Below are 25,132 nucleotides of genomic sequence, written 5' to 3'. Positions count from 1 at the left end.
CGTATCTTGTTCATTGGAATGTGTGTTATTTATATTATTTTAATGAGTTTGTCTCATTGGTTCTGATTAGTGGAATGGATCATAATACATTACCTAATTCTTGGTAGTTTAGCTTCATTGACCTTGGTTTGAGTGTTAATGATTATATGTGTCAGTCGGTCAGGCCGTCCGCGTGTATCTCAACTAGTTCGGTCAGGAGACCGAGCCACGTCAGCATGTATGTCGGTCGACCATACTAGTACAATATCATTTAACATTTTTTTTAATTTAGTAATGTAGCTTATTTAAATATATATGATATAATGCAACATTAATAATAGTGTAAATTATATGCGAATTAATGCTTAAAAGTTTAGTTAAATTCATTAATTTATTTAGAGATAATAGTATTGACCTATTTAATAAAGCATACCATAGAATAAGTTATAAAGACAAACTATAATGATATGTTTTTGAAAGAATGTAAAAGGGAACTGCATCAATGCCATCTGTTTAATGGTGGAATGAGCAGAAAATTAGGTGAAGGCTCTCAAGTTGTGTGACATGGCAAGAAGTAAGGAAGAAATTAAATTTAATACTACTTTTATGTAAACTAATGTTAAGATTGCAAGTGTAAGAAGAAGAAAAATAAATAAAAAAGAATATTAAATCCACATATTTATTGTTTTTAGATAAGAAATTAGGTCACACTCCAATTACTCCTAGTATCAAGCTGTAATCAATTACCATATCAATTATTGAAATCCTGTTACGATGTTTGTAATCAATTATCAATCAAGGCCATGTTGTCTGCCCGAATGCATATTTTTTAATTATTTTACTCTTTATTAATTTCTTTTTTCTGTTACTGTAGTCTTTGAATAACGTATCAGGTTTAATCCACAGTAACACCCAAAACTAAAATTTCCCAAGAACTTTTACATCTACGCACAAAGCACATATGTCATTAACACAATGGCTTCAATGTGGTATTCAGCTTTTCATATTCGTTTTGCTGTCAAATTAATATGAATCTAGCGTAAACTTGTCTAACACTAGAGAGATGATAGTATAATTGTGGTAAGATGATTCCAAGTCGTCTTTCAACGAATCCAATAGTAAAATCAGTTGATCAGGGTTTAAAATCTATCGGCAAGCAATAAAAGTTAGCAATAACAATAAAGATGAAAAGGGGGTTTGAGATAGTTGTGCAAAAAATATACAAGAGATTAAAATACTAAATAAAAAGCGGTTGATCCCTAGTTCTTCCACCATTGAATTCTTCACAGGTTCTCTAAAGATTAATCTTTTCTTTTTATTTTGCAGAAGATTTGTTAATTTTGTTTCTGGAATCTTGTAGCTTTTATTTTCTCTTTCTTCCCCTCAGAATTTGTTTTCTGTTTTGATTCAAAAGAAGCAACTTGGACTTTTGCATGTTTGACCCATTCACAAAGGTAGATGCTTCAGATAATTTACCCTAAAAACACAAAATTACCAAAGATAATAGTTAAGACCCAAATAAACCCAATTATATGAATATTAATTAAAATAATATATTTATTTATTATTATAGTCCAATAATCTATGATTAAGGCTATTGTGTGAATAAATATATGCTCATCACATATGTTAAACAATTATATGTTAATTTTTTATTTTTCTCAAATAACATTTTGTAACGTGTCTATCACATAAATATATTTTGTATAGTGTCATGTCTTTTCATATATTATTAATTCTGATAGAAGATACACACTACTTCTAATATATAACTCATCAATTAAAAAAATTATATTTTTTTAAGAACTAAATATGTTTTTGTCTTATAAAATTGATTTTTATTTTTAGTAAGATTTTAGACCTCCTAATCCACTTCATCCATCAACATCCTAATCCACACTTCATATTATATAAACAAAAATTGACAAAAATATATTTTAATAATTTTTTACTACAAATACGAAAAGATATTAAGAGGGTGTTATTAAAATATGGCATTGCTAGCTAATGATACAATATATGAACTTTTTGGAATTAAATAAAGTGTACTCTTCTATCTTATCTGGATTTTAATAAATAGCTGAGAAAAGATAGAGACAAAATCAATTCGGTTTCAAATAAAAGGTTATGCGCCTGCGCATACAGCACTCTTGTGCTGTGGAATTGTTTTAATATTTGATCTCTTTGTCTTTCATATAAGCTAAGTTTCGCAAATCAAAACCCTTATTATGACCTGAACTCAACTCATTATGCCATTTCTTGAAAAAAATGGTTACCCACAATCGAAAAAAGTGTGGGCTACATGGATCCAACATAAAATAAAATTAAGATCACACCAATTCTAGTGCTGGTGATTACAAATGACATCAATATTAGTTTATATTGTGTGCTTGTGCTTTCACATATTCATTTGAAGCATTGATATGATTAAATGCAATTTCACATTTTCATGAGTTTTGTTGTCTTCTCGAATTAACGTGTGTTCTTATCTGCACTTAACATGGGAGCTAAGCAAGTTATATGATTTAGCACGTTCCAAAGATTGAGTTGTGATGTAATATGAGGCATGTTTGATATTCTTAAAGGATCTCAGTCACGTCAGGTTCGATCTATTGATGCATGCTTTCCACTCAAACTTTTAACTCAACTCTCAACTTATCTTTTGTTTCCTATATGTCTTCTTAAATAAGTGCCTTTTGTTTTGCAATTTGTCGTACTCGTGTATGATCAAAATAGATATATGCACACCTATTGCTTCATGCTATGATTTGTTAGTCTTTATAGAATCATAGGTACCTATTTTAATATTTCACATTTCCCTATACATCTTTCTTCTTTTCTACCTTTGTCACTTAGCCATGTCGATCCAAAAGAATTCTTCATATCCACCACACAAGTCATGATTAATTGTAGAATACTCAATTACAAAACTATTTATCTTTGAGTTAAGTGAAGTAGCATTTAGTTACTAAAAATTTCAATTTGTTTAGCTTTGTTCCTTGGATATGTTTTAGTATAATTTATCTTTCAAAAGTTTGAAGATATATTCACTTGTAATTATTGATTATTTTTATTATACAAGTCAATGCCAAATAATCCCCTTTTTGATTTTTTGAACGTACATTTAGAAATACTAGAAGTTATTAATGTAGGTATAAGGAAAAAAAATTGTAATAACAAGTACCAATTGTTCATGTCCATGAATTTTTAAAATAGTTTAATACAAAAAAATAATAAAGTGTTCACTAATAAAAACACACCACGTGGACAATTCAAAACACGTTACATAACGATTTTTAAAGGTACGATTTTTCTCTTTCATGCTCACTTCGTTTTTTCTCTCTCCGAACTCATCATGCCTCTCATCTCTCTCAAACTCTAATATTCTCTTTGAAACCCTCACTCTTCTCTCCTCTCTACAGAGCTCTACGAACTATCCTTATTGTTTTTCACAATTTCGGCAACTGTGAAGATGACATATTCAAAAGTTGTTTTTTCCAATAACAATATTAGACATCTATATAATTGGCGCTTGCTTTTGAAATGGTAATGACGATGATATTTCACTATATATATGGTGTTGTACTGAGTCATTCATTCATTTCATGTCAATTTTGTTCTTTTCATTCTCCATGAACTAGGTAACTTTTATATTGTTTTTTCATTTGTATTGTGATTTCTTCATCTCATTTTTATTAGTTCATCCTCCAGTTTTTTAAGGTCATGTGTTTATCTCATTTATGTTGACTTTCTGATATTTTTATTTTTATCACTTTGTATTAAGGTTTTTAAGTTCATTTTTCCATGTTATTAAAGTTTATTAATGTTATTTTTGATATTCTTATTTGCATTTGTACTCCATTTCTATACGTTGTTTTGTGGAGATTTATATAATTTTTATCATTCGTGTTCTACTTTTTTAACGTCATATGTTCATTTCATTTCTATTGAGTTTGTATTACAACTTTTTTTATGTTATTCTTTGTAGATTTATATTGTTTGTATATGATATTGTGATTTTTTCATATGATTTTTATGACTTGGTATTCCATTATTTTAATGTTGTTTGTTTATCTAATTTATGTTGAGTTTGTATTATGACTTTCTGATATTTTCATTTCTTCATCTCATTTTTATCAATTGGTATTCTAGTTTTTAAGTTTATTTTTTTCTATGTTATTAAAGTTTGTTAACGTTATTTTTGTTCTTCTCTTTTGCATTTGTAACTCCATTTTTCTATGTTATTTTTTGGAGATTTATATTGTTTCCATATGATATTGTGACCTCTTCATCTCATTTTTATCAATTTTTTAACACCATGTGTTCATCTCATTTTTGAACAAATTGTATTACAGTTTTTAAGTCCATTTTTTATGTTATTTTTTGGAGATTTATATTGTTTGCCTTCACGTTGAGGACTAAGTCGTGCGTGAGACAATATATTTATGGGTGATCTAATAGCGAGTCATATAGTCCAACAAACTCTCTTTATGATAGACTCTAAAAGACTTTTATTCTGTCTTAAAAGAAGAAATGGACTTTAACCTTACAAAATCGGTTTGTAAAGTAAGGTTTCAGCAAAATGTAAACTTCATTTTCCAAAACTAATTTTATAAAATTAAGTTAAATTTAAAGTTTACTTTCATAATATAATATGAGAGTTTAAAAAAAAAAAGGAATATCAGTTAAATTTCATAATATAATATGATATGAGAGTTTACCGAGAAGAGGAATATCAGTTAGATTTATGAATTTATTATATCATCTTCTATGTTCAATAATCTAAATGAATTTATTGAAAATTTTATAAAAATAACTATAGTGACTAGTATATAAATTGAAAGTTGAGACTATTTCAATAATTTTTGGTTGTTTATATAGAGTTAACAAATCATAAATAAAGTAATTTTTTTAAAATATTAAAAACGTTTCAACGTTAAATTCAGTATACGAACTAAAAAGGTTATTTTTACCATTTTTTTATTTACGGAACTTGATTTAGTTCTTTAATATTCTTTTCCTCAATACCATCCACACACACACCACATTCTTTATACGAGTTTTTTAAGTCATTTTCAGGGACATTTCATGAAAAAAAGGCTTTATACATAATTGTATGATTGTGATAGGCAAAAGTAGCACCGTCCGTAATATGGGTCCTTCACCCAATTCTTTTTCATAAAATAAACATCCCAGCAAATTTCTTTTGGTAAAAAAATTGCAGTAGATATTTATGGGAAAAAAATATAAAAAAAAAGTAAAAGTAGGGGATTACAAAATAAAATTTCACTAAAAAAAATCATAAAAAAAAATTAATTTTTAGTGACAAAAAGTAATTAGTTGTTATAGTGACTAAATTAGAAATTATTTTAAAAACTAAATTTTTTTATTTCTATTTAATTAGCAATCAAGATTTTTACTACCAAATTTATAAACTAAATAATTTATAACTAAAATCTTGATTGTTAATTAGATATCAATTTAAAAACCATTTAACAATAATAGAAGCTAATTTATAAATATTTTTTTAATTTCTAAAATATCTCTAATTTAGTTATTATAATAATTAATTATTTTTTATCTTTAAAATAGATTTTTATTTCATGTTTTTATTATAGTGTCCCGAAAGTATTATATATTGAAAAAAAAACGTTATATGCCAAGAGGAAAAGGAAGCCCCACATGGAAAATATAACAAGTTGTTATATTTTCTAAAAATTGCACCTAACTTCAATATTTAAGTTAATTTCCATTCAACTATTTTTACTAGATAAATTGGAGGTGACTTTCATCAACTTGCAAATCAAAATTTATTTAGCAAAAAAAATCATTTATATATATATATATATTGTTTGTTTTATTGCTTAGAAAAAAATATATTTATAAATAACTTTCATAAAAAAACTTAAACAAAACCTGTTTGTAAAATTTTATTTTATTTTATAAAATTTAAAGACTAATTTAAATTAAAAAGTATTTTTTTTAATTTGATAATAATACAAATTATTCATCAAAAGTTATTTGAGGGTATAATCTAAATTGAACCAGGCACTTCATGTTATCTATAGTAAATATTTCTTTTTAGAAGAGAGAGTAACAAAGTAGATTTCCAGTTTTAAGATTTCGTTTCTTACATAATTAGCATATTTTTATTTATTTAGATTTTAGTCAATACAGTTATTCTAATATAGGTAACTATTTTTATAAGAGAAATAGATAAAGAGAGGACCATAGGTATCTTTTACAAAAGTTAAGCATATTATTTATTCTCTTCACGTGAGATGGATTCTCAAATTGATAAGCAAACCCAAAAGTCTACTAAATGGGTTTCTATGTTACAAATATTACTTTTTTTTTTTCTTGTTGTCATCCATTCATCATCAATTCTCTTGGGCATCCAAATTTTTTTCTCTATACATTTATATGATTGTTCATTTATGTAATATAACTCATCTTAACCTTCAATTTTAAACTCTAAATCCTAAAATCGACTTACAATCCAATGTAAAAAATTATGAAATAAAAATTAATTTTAAAGACAAAAAATAATTAGTTATTATAGTAATTAAATTAGAGACATTTTAGAGACTAATTTTTTTTTATTTCTAAATTAGTTTATATTATTGTTAAATAATTTCTAAATTGGTATATAATTAGTTATCAAACTTTTTGCTACCAAATTTAGAATCTAAATAATTGGTAGTTAAAATCTTAATAGCTAATTAGATACCAATTTATAAACTATTTAACAATAATAAAAACTAATTTAGAAACCAATTTGTTTTTAGTTTATAAAAATGGTCTCTAATTTAGTCAGTATAACAACTAATTATTTTTTTTACTCTAAAATTAGTTTATAGGATTATAACCGAATTATAATGAGAAAATTATCCTTAATTATATAAGATGATGAAGTATTATTTTTGTTCAACTTAGAATCCTCAACATGTTTAACCTTTACATTTAAAGAGAATGAGAGAAAGAAACAAGAGGTTATTTGAAGAGAATGATGTAGCAGCTCCATATATTATTGGAGAAGTGGTGTTATTGGAGACTAAGTGGGACGAATAATAATGGGAGCTCCATGTTGTGGCTGAAGAGTAAGACCAAGAGAAGCAGTTGGAGCATGAGCATAAGAGGGTGAGAGTTGGAAAGAGAAATGTTGAAGAATGAAAGCCAGAGCAATCTTTGCTTCTAAGAAGGCAAAGTTTTGGCCAGGACAAATTCTTGGGCCCCAACCAAATGGATAGAAAGCAGCATGGTCCTTTGAAGCTTTTGAAATCCCTTCATTAAATCTACCTGGGTTGAACTCTTCAGGCTTCTCCCAGTACTTGCTGTCATAATGAAGAAGTAACAAGGGTAAACTCAATTCAACTCCTGCTGGAATGGACATGTTTCCTACCCTTGTTTCACACCAATTGTACTTGTTAATGACTACTATAGGAGGATATAATCTCAATACTTCATACAATATCATTGTCACCTGCATACAGTGAAACATTTCAGGATCATGTTTTTTCTCACTTCATGCTAATGATTATTGATTGTGTAATTGAACTTACTATCTTGAGGTGATTAATGGCTTCATAGTCAAGTGCACTACTTGTTTTGCCAAAAATCTCCAACACCTCTGTTCTTGCCTTTTCTTGCCAATTTGGATGCATAGATAAAACAATCATAGTCCATGCAAGTAGGTTGGCCGTGGTCACTTGGCCAGCAAAGTAAAACAACTTGCATTCCTCAATAACATCATCTGTTGTTAAAGAATTAGTCTGTTCTCTGCACTGTAGTAGTATACTTAATAAATCATGCTCTTTTTCTTTATTCTCTTTCATTGCTTGCTCTTTCCTCTGTATAATATCTCTTAATATAGCTTTGATTTGGATATCTAGGTTGTACCTGCGCTTGTTCTTTGTAGTTGGTAAAAATCTAGCAGGTTCACATGCCATCATAAAAGGTGAAGTAAGTTCAAATCCTCCAAACATCTTTATGAAGTTCATATTTAGCTTAAAGTGTCATATGTTAGACTTTAGAGTTGCTATAAAGGTATTGTTTGAAAACTAAAAACATACATGAAAATAAACTATTCGTAAATCGTGATTAAAATAGCCACTGATTAATGTCAATTTCGAATATACAACTCCAATAATTACTGAAGCAATTATTAGTTATTTTAGTGTTTATAATTCAAGTAGCTATCAAAGTGGAAGAGTCAAAGCATTCAGTCACGGAACTGTGTTGAAGTAAATAAAAGTGATATTTTGTTTTGACCGAATTAGCTACAGAAAATTAAGCTTTGAAAGACTCATCATGAATATGTATCCTTGTGATTGTTGATGAGGTATTATTAAGTTTGCATAAATAAACATAATGGTATATGTATTGTACCTGAAACCTGGGATATAGACGGTGTTCAAGGCTTCGTTGACCAAGATTGCTTGCTCCTTTTGCAGTTCAAAAATTTTCTTTCCCTCTGCATAGCTACTTCCAAAGGCTGTTCGAGCTATCACATCACCAGTAAGAATTTCGAATTCTGAACAAACATTCAATTCATACCATCCATCAGCTTCCACATATTTTTCCCATCGCTGAATCATGTTGTAACAGCTGCTTGAAAAGCCTGGCACCATTGTCTATAACATAAACCATATTATTGCTTGCAAGATTCTTGCATCATCTTCACTAGGATATTGTGTAAGATTGAATTATTTGGTTGGATAATTGAATAAAACAATGAACTAAATTAGTGTTTGTGATACCTTCAACTTCTCAATGTGGAAAGCTGATGTTACCACCCTTCTGCGTTTGGTCCAAGTTTCGCCTTCTAATGAAGACAATCCCAACGATAGAAAATTGATGAGAGGGTTACGTGGTGGCTTCAAAAAGTGCCCATTCTTATTTGTCAAAATCAATCGTGTAAGCTCTGCATCTGCTATTATGAGTCTTGGTCTTCTTCCAAACCAGCACAGTGAAATATTTCCTACAAGTATATTTGATTGATCATTCAGTGCAAAAGCAATAAAACTAATTTATTTCAGTAGAAGAAACGTGTTAGAAATGGTTTTCTAAAGTAATTTACCATGTTGCTGAACCATGTTGTGCAGAAAAGGGATGACACGAGGGACGATTTGGTGGTGGAGGGAGATGGGTTTTGATAATGCCTTTTGGACAGAGTGTTTCATGTCTGAAGTGTCTCCAGTAAAAAACTTGTATGAAGATCCTCTGATCCCTTGCTTTCTCAACAGTTTCTCACTATTTCTGGGTCTCCACCATATGATATTCACAAATCTGATCATAACATAGAAAAGTAGCAAGGCAAAACACCATGCCATAGTTTTCAACATGCCATCTTCCATGGTTCTAAACTCAGGGCTATTTCTACCACAATGAAATGAGATAGAATAGTGGTGAAATTGAGGATTGATAAAACTATGGATCAAACTTAAAAGCCTAATAATAAAATTTTCTACAAAAGCATATTCTTTCTAGGGGAATGGGCCAAAAAGATGTACTCAAACCGTCCAAAATCAAAACTTATGTTTTAAATATAAAGGATTCGGCTTCTCTACCTACTCTTGTTTTTATTTTAATATCATTGATGATTTTGTAAGTAACAGTTGTAAAAAAAATTTAGAATTATTCATGTGTCCTCATATCAACTCATGCACTTACTCTTAATCACTATTTACCAAGTTATTCGTAACCTTTTTTTTTTTACTAATTTGTCATTGGACAAACTATTTATATTCATAATTTTGTTTAACAATTGCTTCCTCCATTCAATGTTTTTGAATGATACAAATATTTTTTTTTAGCTTTTGGATAGGAATGGAGGGTGGACCACATAGTATACTCTGGATTAAGATTTGGAGTTTTAGAATTTTTTTCTGAATTTTTTTTTTCAATTGGATTTTGTTTTTTGAAATTTTATTTCTGGAATGTAGAAAAACTATTCCGATTTTTCTTTCTAGAATCTATTTTTCAATTTCACATTTTGAAAATTTGAAAAATTTTAAATTGATTGGATGCAGATTGACTATTTTTGTCTGGACTCTTAAATCTGGGGCCATTCATTGGAAGCCGTAATTTTGTCTTTTACTTTATGTTGGGCCACAAACAGAAGCAACCCATAGAAAATTTTAGGGAGTTTTTATAATTCTTACAATCCAACGGTTACTATGTGAAGATGAGATACAACCTTTTGTGCCACCCATACTAAATGTAAAAATACCATTTTATCCTTTTTTTTCGCTACCCCCATACATAATTCAGAAGTGTTCTTTAAATTTATAAAATCCAGAATTTTTTTTAAATTTAAAATAAGTCTGTGAAATATGTAATCCGGAAGCTAATCACACATATGAAAAAAAGATTGATGGATTACCTAATCCAGAAACTAATCTTATAGAAAAGACTTTCAAATTATATAATCCATAAACTAATTAAAAAAACTTTCGGATTACATAATCCCAAATTTCATTAATTTTTTTTTTAAGGGAATAAACTATTATCTCAATTAATGTCTTTAACCAGCAAGAGTATTTTGTCGGATTCCATCAAAAATGCTACTTGTGCGTGCATAAAAAAATTACGTATTTTTTTTAACGAAAAGTCAAGTACTAATCTGAAAGATGCACTTTAAGTTATAAAAAAATATTTATTATTATATTAAAAAGTAAAAGTAAAGATACTTTACTAAAAAAGTTTCAATGTTTATTACAAAAGTAAGTTGTTACAGATTTCTTTATAGTTTATACAAGTTTAAGTTCTTGATTTCTTGTTTCTTACATTATAAAGATAGCTTTATTTATTAAATTTGAGTACTCGCATTCTTTTTAAATATAATGACATGCTTTTGTTTTTGTTAGAGATGCAAGAGAGACTTATCGATTGGAAGTTATTGATTATAAGTGATTGTTGTTCAAACCTATACACAGAGGTTGTATATCAATGGTAGCATATAGTAAATAGGCGTTGCGTATAGAAAATTATGGTTGTATATAGTGAAAATGGATTGCCTATAGTAAATATTAGTTGCATAAAGTAAAGAGGGCTTACACATAGTAAATAGAGGTTAGATATAATAAACAATGGTTACAATAGAGGTTGCATATAGTCTACAATATTTACAACATAAAGGTTATAATAAAATGGATAATCTATTTTAAATAAATAAAAAAATCTCTTATTATCAAAATAAAGATCATAATGTCCATATAAAAATAAAATATTTTTATTTGTAACATTTTTGTATTTATTTTAATTCAATATCATTATTTAACACAACATGTTTATTTCTTTTACTTAAGCCTTTTTTTTTAACAACATATTTTGTACATATAATTTAGGCACCTTAAATTTTGTATTCCTATAACACACATAAAATAAAATAAAATAAGTAAATCAATCATTCTAAATTTCAAATTCATGAATATCTCAAATATTTATCAGTACAATTCAACACTTTATCATATACATTACATTAAAACCTAAATAAATATAACATCCTTTTAAGTATTTTCATTATACAACCAAAAAAACAAATACAAACTATCTTATAAAAAAATTTAACACTAAATAAGTTGTGTCACTCATGCACGACTTTAGTTAAACCTTGATCAAAATGTTAATTAAAGTTGTGTCGACTCTACACAACCTTTCCTGTGAAAATTTTGAACCAAAGTCATCCTACCATGACACGACCTTAATATTTCACCTTATCAAAGTTGAATTCGTCTTACACCAACACGACTTTTTCCAAATGTACCGAAACTTGTAAATAATTTTACTTTCTACCCTAATATTATAAGATTGAACATTTATTTGCAAAACTTATGGATATATATAAACAACCCATTTTAACCCACAATCACATTCAAAAATCAAATTATAAGATTTAACATTTGTAAAACTAATGTGTGTACACACAACTTTTTTTTTTCTTTTGGAATATTAATATTACATATGTCTCTACTTTACTAATACCTAACTTGTTAAAATCATTTTGAAATATGTCCTCAATTGCCTTATTTTGAGGATAATATAATGCACCAACTATATTATAATATCATTCAAAATCAATTTTTTTATCATCACCTGATAGTCTTTATTTATGTAATTAGATGATTAGTGAAGTTAGGATATCTTATTTCTTTAATAATTTTTATGCTTAATACCTAACCCATAATCATACATTCCTATATATCTCCATCGCAAAGGATAATATAATAAACATATATTATTTACTATCATCACATTATTCCATACATATCTTCATACATGTGATATATATACATATATATAAATATCTCAAACTTAAATACATATAAACTAAATATATATATATATATATATATATATATATATATATATATATATATATATATATATATATATAAAGCTCATCAAGGAAATGTCATTTAAGAAACTAATTTTCAATTAAGCAAAAATCATACATAGAAAATGTTCATTTATGTCTTATTCTCTCTTTAGTAAAAATTTTGTTTTATCTCCATAAAGTAAAAATATATTAAAAACCAAATTATGAACAACTCAAAATCTTTCCAAAACTTACCCAAGTTTTCTCTTACCAATTAGGCTATTTTTAACAAGTTTAAATCAACCATTAACACCACATCAATACTTTAAAACTATAATAACATTAACAACATACATATCCTATCCAATTATAACAACTTAAATACATTATTCACTTAACAAGAATTTCAATAAAAAAAAACATAAAAAAAGCCTAATAAGGTTAAGAAAATCCCGATTTGCTCTCAAAAATCCTAATTCACAAATATAACATATTATTATAATTTTATACTAATAAAAATTAATTTATCTGGTTCGAATTTCACATGCATGAAGAAAACTATGTAAATTATAGAAGAAGAATAAAATTATAAATATAAAAAAAACTTTCTTAAAAATTTAAACGGTCATAATATTTATTATCTTTAAAATTACAACTTATAATTAAATAAAAGCTGAGAGATGAATTTATAATATAAGTGAGAAGGTAGAGAGTTAAAAAAAAGTTTAGAAAAATTGCGAAATTTTATAAGTGAAACAAAATAATCAAATTTCTAATTAATATACATGTATATTTATTTATCATATTTTGAAATTTTAATTTATGTTATTTTAGACAACATGATTTTTTTAAGAAAATAGATGGAGAAATTGGACCATACATATATTTTAGATCATCATCATTATAAATTATTAAAAAATCATTAAACATAAATTAATATTAGAAAAAATAATAATTAATTATTATATTAATTAAATTAAATATTATTTTATAAATTAAAAAATTATCAGTATTTAAATGAATTTTTAAATTTATATATTAGTTTCTAAATTAGTATATAATTAGTTAATTAATATCTAATTAGCAAATAAGGTTTTTAAGCTATCAATTTTAGAATATAAAATAGTTGACAGTTAAAACCTTGGTCGCTAATTATATATTAATTAAAAATTAATTTATAAATTTTATTAATAATATATACTACTTTAGATACTAATAATTTTTTAATATTTAAAATAATATCTAATTTAGTAAATATAGTGATTAATTATTTTTTATTTTCAAAATTAATTTTTATTTAATAATTTTTTTTGTAGTGATACTATCAATATTGTAATTTATCTAACATATTTTTTTATTATTCTCTACTAGTATAAAGTTTGTTATTAATTTAATTAACTATATTTTTTTTAATGTTCTCTACTAATATAAAGTTTGTTAACTAGATATTTTTTTTATTGTTCTCTAGTAATATAAAGTTTGTTATTAATTTAATTAACTAGACACCTATTATAAGGTATCAAGTGTGAACTCTCTCAGAATAGTTGAATTTTGTGTTATAAACAAACAACAAAAATTAACAATACACTTTTAATTTGATTCCACTAAATAAAGACATAATTAAGAATGTACTATATATAATGTTTACAAGTGTGTTAATAACTGATTTTTGCATGGATATAGTGCAATTCCTTTCATATATTATGGTTTTGGACAAAATAATTTTGTATAAGAATGAAGAAATCATGTTAGAATGATTACATAAAAAAAAATCATACATACATAACTCATATTTATTACGATTTCAGTATAAAATAATATAATTAAAATCGTGAAAAATAAGCAATTTCAGTTATAATATTTTATATTCAAGTCGTATAGACTAAGTACAACTTTACTTAATATATAATTTCTAATTTAATTAAAATTATGAGAGTGACCTACAATTTTTGTATACGAAATTTAGCAAAATCATTTTATCTATGAAGTAATAGAATTTGTGTCAAAGATTCACGATTTTTCCATTATCTTAATATTTTCTTTTATCCAAAATTGTGATTTAAGAAAAGAATGCACCACATCCATAATAAAAAATATAATAAAAAATATCTTTGAGTTAAATTAAAATAAATTTATTAAATATATTAAAATTTTTGAAAATAATATTTATTATTATATACATTTGTTATTTTATATAATTATATATATTTTGTTGATATTATAATTTTATTTTATTATTTCCATTATTTATAATTATATGTTTTTATTAATAGTATAATTAAATATTTTAAAAAATTTAAAATAAATTTAGGTAATATTTAATTTTGTATATTATAATTGTAATAAATTACATGCACAATAATATATGGATAAATTGCAAGAATTTTACATGAAATTAGCACAAATCTCATCATTTATCTGAAGAATAAAAAGACTCTCACTCACTCTCTTTCTCTCATCAAAATCACTAATGCTCTGTTTGTATCGGAGCGAACAATGTTCACTCAATAGAAGTGTACAAATTATTTTTGTTTGTTTACTCAATTGCAAGGATTGGAGGGCGCTGATATGCGGGAGGGAGATAAAAGTCATCTGCTCTGCCAAGCGAAGAAAGGCAAGGAAACATTAAAAAAAAAATACATCATACCATTACAAAAGTCTAAATTACCCTTGATTTTTAAAATTTAAAATAGAAATAATATATAAAAAATAATAAAATTATAAATAATAATAGTAACTAAAATAATAATAATAATATAAATTAATACTTAATAATAATTAAAATAAGTTTATTAAATAATAATATTAACAATATTAAAAATTAATTTTAATTTTGATTTGATTTGATTTTATGAAAATATTTTTTATATGTATTTAGAAAATTTTAATTAACTAAAATTTACAGAAAAACATCTCATATTTTATTATTTATTTTTTTTTAAAAAAAAGTAAATTTGTAAACTTACATTTTACATATTTAAAAAAAAAAATCTTACAATCATCATATCACTCACAAACTTCAATAAACTTTCCTCATAAATTCACTCTAATATATCATAATCCAAACAACTTTAATTTCTTTACACTTTCCTCTCAAATCACTACAACTTTCTCAAATTCTCTATTAAGTCGAAACAAAATCTAAAACAAAAAGAAAAAAACATCCACTCTATAACTCCTTCCTCAATTTGAGATACCAAAAACAAACATATAGTATAAATGTACTTGAAAGCAGGGACATAGATGGTATTGAAGCCTCCGTTGACCAATGTTACTTGGTCCTTGTGCTGCTCCAAAAAAATTTTGTCCTCTTGCAAACTGTTACCAAGGGCTTTTAGAGCCATTACATCACCATCAAGAATGTCGAATTTTGAACAAACATCTAATTCATACCATCCATGACCTTGTACTAATTTTTCCCATTCATTGCTCATGCATGCTGTAATTCAAAAGGCCTATATTATTACCCTCACACTTATCAATAGTATTTTCAACACAAACTCTCTTATTTATTATAATTTATTAAAAATTTAAAATTAAGAAACATTTTATAAATAATAAGCGACACACAAAAACCATGATTTTCAATCAATTTTAGAAAATTATTAAGTGTGATGGAAAATATTATTAATCCTTGTTATATTAATATCATCTTAATCGAAACTCGATTTTAATGTAGAAAATAAGTTTATCTTAAAAATCAAATAAAATTTAAAGTTTTATTTTATGTTAAGTATATAAATTACAAATTTAACTATTTAGATATTTATTTTTAAACACTATTATCTTTCTAATTTATTTTTTTACCTTTTTCAATTAAAAATTTCAGTAAGACAGTGGTGAGGTGAGGATAAATTTTGACTGATGAAATAAAGTATTTTTTTCTCTTCACTTATATCTCCAGGTTTTTTTTCCAGTTATATGTAAGGATTTTTGTTATTATGCGTAAGATTAAATTTGGATACTAGATTTGCAGTAATATGTTTTGTTTGTGAATCAAATATATTGGTTATAATTTCTCCAAATATTTTAAACATTCTAGAACAAATTATTTAATAATAAAAAGAATTAAAGTAAGAGAGCGGTGCTACATCGTGACCCACAAATGAACTTTAGGTTGTTCAAACCTATAGGCTTGAACCATGCAGTTACCAGGTGTTGGGGGGGGGGTATTTGGGTAGGTATCGTGAGTGAAATTTGGAACCATAGGAATAGGGTTGTGTTTGAGAATGGGCGGGTGGATCTAGTGGAGGTTTTTACCGTGGCACAAAGGAAGACTTGGGTCTTGGGTCACAGTAAAAGAAAAATTGGCTGTCTTCTCTTACTCCGACTGGTGTCTGGAACCTCTCTATTGTATGAGGTATTTGAAAGACTGATTCCTTGTTTTATTTAACTAATGTTTTGTTTCCCGTCCTGGTAGTTTATGGTTTTTTTATGCAGGCTTCATCGGTAAATCTTGTCTGCCATGGTTGGATTGAGGTTAGGAAGGTATTGTATGTTTGTGCAGGTTGCCTTGGTCTTGTCTTTTTGACAGGGTAGGATTGTTGTTCTGAACTGCGATAAAGGAAGTGACTATATGTATGGTTATCAGTTTGGTATTGGATTCTTTATGATGTTTGAGTTGAGACAGATGGATATGTGACCCTTTTTGGTTACTGATGTGGCCAGATTGGGGAGCTGTTAAGTGTTTTTTGCAGGTTTTCCTGGCGTACGCATCCTCCTCGTAGGATCGGGTTGTTGATGTTAGTATTTGGTTCTTTGGTATTTCTCAGCCTGCTACAAAGATATGGATTAGTTGTTTAGATGTTATGTCTTGTATTGGTTTTGTTGTGCTTTTCACTTGGGTATGGTACTCCAACCTGTTGCCAAAGATTTTGTTTTAGTTGTTAGATGTATTTAGTTGTTTGATGTTTGTCCTTGATTAAGGGTGTGACATATTTGGTGGGGTGAGGTAATTGTGTTTGTTGGGTTTATGTACCTTGTCTGGAATTTATCTTTGATCTGGAGTGTAATATTTGTTGGATTCCAAGTTGGCAGGGTACTAGGAAACTTGGTTTTAGGGTTTTGTATAAGGGTTGGGACACCCCTGAAGTGTCTCATTTTATTTTATTTATTCTTTGCTGATAAAAAAAAAAGAGGAATTGGTTATTTTGTTGTATTTTTCAATTGATTTTAGATTTGATATGAAGTTTGATTTTTAGTTAAATTGGATAAATTAGTGCATTAAAAATTAGTCAAATTCTAGAAAATTGGAATACACTAGTACAAAATTAAGAAACAATGACGACTTATTATGACAGGTATAGTCCATTTGTCATAAAAAAAGTGGTGCGATGACAATTTTGTAATAAACATGAAATTTATTATGTCAATTAAAATTAAAACCAACATAGTAAGTATCTATTATATCTGTTGAGTGTAGAACCGTCATAATAAATTATTTATTATATGAGTTTTAATTTTAATTGACATAATAAGTTATTCTTTGTAACATTAAAATGGTTTGTGCTATCCTTCTGTATTGATCCTAAACTCTTCTATACTCTCTCTTCTCCAACATCAAAATCTCACCCTAATTTTGAACCCTAGTTTGGAGTTCTCATCATTCTCCTCCCATAGAAGTTCATGTTACGCATTTGTGCTTGTGACTATGGTATGTGTTGCTTCTATAGCTTCTTCTCAATGGTTCATCATTCATCGTTCATGTTCGTGTTTGTGTTCGTTGCTCATGGTTCATCATGGTTCATGACGAGGTTAGTCTCACCATGGATGCTTTAATCTAGGTACTACTATTTGTTCTACTTGTATTATTCAATGCAATCCTTATATTATAACGATTATTTGAAATTGGGGATGACCTTCAAATCCAATAAATTGGGGATAATCGATTTTTCCCTATGTTTTGTATGATACAACTTTCGTATATCTTAAATCATTGTTGCGTTCTTGGATTTTTAGTAGTAGTATTCAATGATGATTGTGTTGTTTCGAAGTGATGAATTATTATTATTCTTGTGGTGCATTATACAGTTTGAGAGTGAAGGGTATGGCAAGTGAAGGCATACCCTAGATTAAAACCTAATTTGCTTGTTATCATAAATTATAGGTGCAGCGACAGAGAGTGAAGGCAATTCATTCCGAGACATGAAGCAATAATGGTTGTTTGTCTCTCTCTGTCTTATTGTTCTGCATCTACACCATTGTTCTTCCTTTGTCTCTGACGATTTTCATTTGAATTGGACACACAGGGGATCGATACGAAGATTGGAGGTAAGAGCAAAAAGACCAAAAGAACAACACCAAAGTCCAATGATATCTATCTCAAGCTCTTGGTTAAGGTCAGTTTCAATTATCTTCTCTCGTTCTTTTTCTTTGTGGTTGGTGATGATAAATGTGACCCTAGCTCATTATGAGACCTCACCAGGGAAAATATTTTTTCCACGTTTTTTCTTAGACACTTTGTATCATAAGCCGTATAATTTTTATTTATCGTTTCATTCTACCTTCAGTCTAGGAATATGTTATCAATGAATAGAGTAAAATTGATCAATGATTAGGTTTGTCTAGAAATTATATGCAATTGTTTGGAAACATTGATATGCAGATGGGGAAAATTTGATCAATGAATGAATTTGTCTGTAAATTATATGCAATTGCCTGAGATAATATTGATATGCAAGTGATTATTAATGAAGGAAAATTAATCAATGAATGAGTTTGTCTGAAATTTATATGCAAATGATTGTTACTAATGAATGTTGGAAAATTGATAAAGCAATCGTTTTTCTAAAAAAACAAACTTACTATGTTTATTGCAATAGATGACATAAAAAATCTTATTTACTATGACGGGTGTAAGAATATTTGTCATAGAAAACTACTTAATATGACGGTTGTAGAAATACTAGTCATAGAAAGTTTTGTCTTAATATATTATGACATGTATTTTGTATATTTTATGACAATTTTTAGTCATAGTAAGTCAACTTGCTATGTCAGTTTTTCAACCAACATAGAAATTGCAAAGATTTTATAACTCCTAATTTTATATCGCCATCATAATCGTCATAAAAGATCCTGTATAAAAAGCCTTTTTTGCACTAATTATAGCTATATTGTGTAGGATTAATACTTAACTAAATGCACATTTGATAGTTGTATTCTTTTTAATAATGTTATTACATCCAGAAGTTATCAAATTAATGTTTTGTCTAATCTATGATGCAAACTGATCCATCCATTTGTTTTGATTTTGGAATTTTTTTTTTCAATATGTAAATTGAATTGACGTGGATAATTACTTTGAATGAGACTTAATAAGATTAATTATGGTGTAAATTGAATAAGAGATGAAATACCTATACTACTATGATAAATATTAACTTATTTTATATAGCTTATGATGAAAATTTTCTTTTTTAATTTTGAAATTGTTGTTAATCAATTACATGTTTGAAGTGGTCGCATTTGAAGTGTAAACAAGTTATAATAATGGATTGTGATATTCATTTTGAGTTAGATTAGTGTTACCTGAGTTTTGAAGCATTGATAATGAAAAGGTTTAAAGAGAATATTTATGATAAAGTGGTGATAGATGATAAATTGTGAATCACTTACTACAATTGATTATATGATGTGAATGTTAATATGAACCGTGTTGATGTGATGTTTTGTATATGTCAATAGTTAATTACTAAAGACGTTCTACTAATACTTTGAAACCTATGACCTGTTTATCTTCTGCAAACAAAGAAAAGTTTTCACTGTGCACAAGGAAAATACAAAGAAACAATAAAATAAACTATACAAAAAAAAATGAAAATCGTTATTCATTAAAACTTTTTTCTCGTTTTAAAAAATTTGGGAAGAAAGTTATATATATATATATATATATATAATTATTTATAATTTATTTTGTTATTTTTTTAATTTTAAACTCAAATTACTATTATTTTTATTTAAAATAGAATTACAATCCAAATATAAAAATATAATCAAATTATAAAAAAATAATTATTATAAAATAACATAATTAATCATATTATATAGATATAATAAATTATAAATATAAATAGTAATAATAAATATATTTTTTAATAATAAAAAAATTATATAATAATTATATTAATTATAAAAATAAAGATAAAAATGATAATATTATTTAATATAAAAATAAGTTTTTATCCAATATTTATAATTATAAATATTTAAATATTTTTTATCATATTTTATATCATTTTAAATTTATTTCAAAGTTAGCCCTAATACATTACCGAAAATAATATTTCAACCACTGGAAATAATATTTTAATTAAAATATTATAATTTATAAATAAATATTTTTAAAATTTTATAATTTACAAATAAATATTTTTAAATATAAGGATACATTTTTAAACTTATATTTTTATCAATTAAAAAACTACAATTTCAATCACACTTATTACATTAATAACAAACTTTCATAAATTTTTTTACTCTTTCTACTCTATTTACCTAATTTAAACAATTTTATTTTTTTCATATTCACTGCAAGTAAATCATTAAACAGAAATCAATTTTAAAGATAAAAAATAATTAGTTGATTAAATTAGAGACCATTTTAAATATTAACAAAAAATTTGTTTTTAACTACCAATTTAAAAATTATTTAATATTAACAAAAACTAATTTAAAAACAAAAAAAATTGTTAATGTCTAAAATATCTCTAATTTAGTTAATATAACAATTAATTATTTTTATCTATAAAATTAATTTTTATTTAATATTTTTTTTAATAATATATCTAGTAAATAATCTCAAACTCATTTCTTGTACTTGTTGCAAACCTCAACTTCATGAGTCGATTTTATGGAGTTGAGTTAGGCTTAAAATCCACTTCGTAATGATACTCTTTGATCGAAACAAAACATTTATTCAAACTTTAATGATATACTAAATCTGGTATATAAAAAAATTATTTAATAAAGAGTCAATGGAAACTTTTTACATGAAGTTACCGAAATTCAATTAAAAGTGAAGAAGTAGTCTTATCATTAGATATTGACAAAAGAATCTACCATAATTAGGTAGCTTGTTGGGGCTTCTAAAGAGTTTTAGAGATATTAACAAAATTAATATATCAGTCATCTAACAATAATGATTTTTTATTCAATTGAAATGTTTGATATGACTTATAATAAACAACTCTTAATATTATTTATATATTTAATTACATTATATGTTTAATAAAAATATACCATTTTGCTACAACATAAAATTGTCAGCAATTTCATAATTTAATCCATAATTAATATTTTATAAAAAAATAAATTATTTTATAATCTACTATACTAGTTAAATATTAATTAATTTACTTAATAGTACTACATTAATAGACAATAAATTAATCTTTTCAAACTTCCTTAAACTTATTTTTACCGTTTTTTTAGTATTTCTAACTATGAAATATAATTATTGGTATTAAGATTGCCAAAAAAATATCACTGTTTATAACTCTATCTTATAGCATTAATTGCATCAGTCTTTTAGATTTTGCAATCGAACAACATCAATCATGTAAACATTAGTAAAAATGTTCTCGAAGAAAGCAATGTTGGTGAAAAGTTTTATACTTCTAATGCGATATATTTTCCACAATATTTATTTTCTTATGGATAATAATTATTATTTTAATGAAAACTTTTGAAAATTTTGGTTAGGGAATGTTTTATTATGACTTGAGTTACTACATTTTACTCCAAAAATAATTAATGCAATTCAGAATACATTTGATTGTAACTTCGCCTCACATATTTTGTCTACGTAATAATTGATGAAACTCGTAATAATATTTTTAAAACTTATAAAATTAGGTCATTAGTTTATTTTTATTTTACGGTGTTTGTAAGAACGTTAAAAAAATAAAAATTAAAAAATAATAATAAAAGAATGAAAAATAAAGGTGTAGAGAAGTTGCTTTGCCTCCTCCTTTAGCTAGCCTTCACAATATTTTCGATGTATCTCAGCTAAGAAAGTACGTACCTGATCCCAGTCACATTCTAGAGTCTGATTCTATCCAGGTGAAAGAAAATTTGTCGTTTGAAGTGAAGCCAATCAGAATTTTAGATTCGCAAGTTAAACTACTTCGTGGAAGAAGTATTCCCTTGGTGAAAGTATTGTGGGATCTCATATCTGGAGACTCCACTTGGGAAATTGAAGAGAAGATACAAGCATCATACCCTAATCTCTTTCTTGGTAAGTTCATTTTCGAGGACGAAAATTTTTGTAGTTGGAGATAATGTAAGAACGTTAAAAAAATAAAAATTAAAAAAAAATAATAAAAGAATGAAAAATAAAGGTGCAGAGAAGTTGTTTTGCCCCACACCACGGTTTTTTTTCCTTCTTCTTTCTTTTCTCTCTCTCTCCATATTCTTTTCTCTCCCTCTCTCTTATTTTTCTCTCCTAATCTTCATCTATTTTAGAATCTGATCATACCACGTTGTAGCAGAGGAGTTAAGGAACATTTCTACCCGATCAGATTTTCAAATAGAGTAAGTTCATTTTTACTCTAAATATCCTTTGTTCTCTATTTTTCCTTAGGATTTAGTCATCAATCTTTGTGGGGTCAGTTGAGAAGTTTAATCCTCTCAACTTATTCTATTATATACTGAATTTTTGTTCTGTTTGGATAACTTGCATTAGGCCCGTAAATCTTGAAGTTTATCCAGACTGTGGGGAATAAAATTCTAAAAGTTGCTTGAAAAACAAGCAATTGAGGTAAGGGAAGCTAAATTTAATTTTTTATAGCACCCTAGGATAGAAGATTTGAATGCGGAAGGGACGTGGTCCCAATATTGAATTTCTCTTGCAGGGGTGTTATTTGTTTATATATTGTGTGTTTGTTTATATATTATTTAAACTTTATAAATATTATATTTTGATAGTTTGAGAGTTAAATATTGTTTTTGACGTTGGAAAAGTTCTGGAATGATATGAAATTTTAAATGTTATGTGATTGAATGATATGTATTATATGCGGATGATGTAAATTGTATGGAAGTGATGTCATACATTTGGGATAATGTATGGACTGATGTTTGCTGTGTATTAAGTATTGATGCCTATGTGGTAACAGAGATCTCCGAGCTTCACTGATGATTTAAGTCACATAGACTAAGATATCAGGTGGTGAGAAGCTGATGGGGGAGTTCATGCACACCGTGACATATGAGATGCACGGCTTGGGTTGTATTGAACTTACCCTGATCCTTTCTGTTGGATTCGCTGGTAATCTTTGGATCAGGTGTTAGTCTCTGGTAGGACTTACTTAATACGGGTCTTCCGGAAGACGTTGTTTGTTGAATATCTTGGATGTGTAGATCCATGTGAGATTTATGTGATTGTTTTAATGTTGGGATTTGAAGAAGATTGTATAATTTGAGAAATTGATCATGTAACTTGGTTTTTCCCTTTTGATTTAATTGCGTATATTATAAAATTCTATTTTCACTAGCTTACCCTTGCTTTTCTTGCTGTGTTTGAACTGCGATGACTGTACTACGTACACGAGCAGATGATCTTACAGGTGTCTGAGAATCAGAAGAGTTTTAAGGCGTTGATTTTGAAACTTATATTGTAAATATTTTTATTTCTATATGTCCTAATCATGTATTAGGAATGTCTTGAAAAACTTTGTGCTTGTATAGAAATAAGTAGAATCTGTATTGTAATAGTTAGAGGTATTTTTCCGGGGTGTTACATTTAATGGTATCAGAGCGGTTCATCCTTAGGATAACCTGAGGGTAGTGGGTTTATTTTGTTTCTCTTGCGTGTAGATTTTTGTTTAAGTTTAGCCTCAAGACTTAGTTAAAAGTTTCTAATGAGATGTTTGACAAAGTTGTTTTTCTTGAAATCTTGTTTGTGTTCGAGTCAAGCTAATTGTTATGAATAAAGATGAAGTTATTAAGAATGAAAAGAATCTTGATAGAGTGGTGAGGGTGCACACTCATGACTAGATCAAGATTATTTTCTATCTTAATTCTAAGTAGCTAGAATACATTTTAGAGATAAGTCTTGATTGGTTTTGTATCTATTTTGTGTGATTATTTCTTTTAAGTTAATTTTGTCATAAAGATGTAGTTAGAAATTTTTAGTAATTTCTAACCCAATTCTTTACGTGCTTAGTAGATGGCACGTAGACCACCTACTCCTACTCCTCCTCCACCGGTAGATATGCCCAACTTAGCTCGGGCAATAGAGATGATGGCAACAACCTTGCAACAACAGAGTGCTACTATGGCACAACAGCACCAGGCCGCCCTTCATCAATTAGAAACTACTAGATTAGCAGCTGAAGCATCTCAGCTTCATCAACAACCCCATACCTTTAGTCTGGAGGATTTTCTAAGACATAATCCACCCAGATTTAATGGCAAGGTAAATCCAGATGGAGCAGACCAGTGGGTGAGAGACATAGAAAGAATCTTTGAAGCTACTCAATGCCCTGAAGAGAGAAAGTTATCTTATGCCATCTATATGCTTATTGAAGAAGCTGAGTTCTGGTGGATAGGCATGAAGCAAATGATGGAAGACAGAGGAGAAGATGCCACTTGGGAGAACTTCAAAGTAAGATTCTTGGAGGAGTATTTTCCTGATAGTGTCAGGTATGCAAAAGAAATTGAATTCATGCAGCTGGAACAAGGAAATCTTTCAGTCACAGAATATGCTACTAGGTTCAAACACCTAGCTAGATTCTACACCCAGACCATGACTGAGGCTTGGAGATGTAGAAAATTTGAGTTTGGATTGAAGCAAGAACTTAAAGAAGTGGTGATTCCTATGTCCATTAGAGA

The 25,132-nt window shown here is 27.1% G+C and overlaps 1 protein-coding gene across 1 annotated transcript; it reads right to left on the bottom strand.

Annotated features, from left to right (window-relative positions):
* Positions 1-6,858: 6,858 nt before the first annotated feature.
* On the bottom strand, positions 6,859-9,502 carry LOC137822005 (cytochrome P450 CYP72A616). The gene is made up of 5 exons (XM_068626878.2): positions 9,059-9,502; positions 8,739-8,959; positions 8,368-8,612; positions 7,542-7,908; positions 6,859-7,462 (listed from the first exon to the last, which is right to left on the bottom strand). Exons 1-5 carry the CDS (start codon positions 9,333-9,335, stop codon positions 7,034-7,036), a joined length of 1,539 nt encoding a protein of 512 aa, XP_068482979.1. The 5' UTR covers positions 9,336-9,502; the 3' UTR covers positions 6,859-7,033.
* Positions 9,503-25,132: the final 15,630 nt, after the last annotated feature.

Source organism: Phaseolus vulgaris, chromosome 9, assembly GCF_051622355.1.
Source record: "Phaseolus vulgaris cultivar YP4 chromosome 9, ASM5162235v1, whole genome shotgun sequence".
Taxonomy (NCBI): domain Eukaryota; kingdom Viridiplantae; phylum Streptophyta; class Magnoliopsida; order Fabales; family Fabaceae; genus Phaseolus; species Phaseolus vulgaris.
Note: the sequence above shows the minus strand (reverse complement) of the source record. Positions and strands in the feature narration are given on the sequence as shown.

Coding starts and splice junctions, on each gene's coding strand:
- LOC137822005 (XM_068626878.2), bottom strand. CDS start 9,335: ATGGAAGATGGCATGTTGAAAACTATGGCATGGTGTTTTGCCTTGCTA. Junction 7,909..8,367: donor GTCTATATCCCAGGTTTCAG/GTACAATACATA, acceptor TGAACCTGCTAG/ATTTTTACCAACTACAAAGA. Junction 7,463..7,541: donor CCATTAATCACCTCAAGATA/GTAAGTTCAATT, acceptor CACTGTATGCAG/GTGACAATGATATTGTATGA.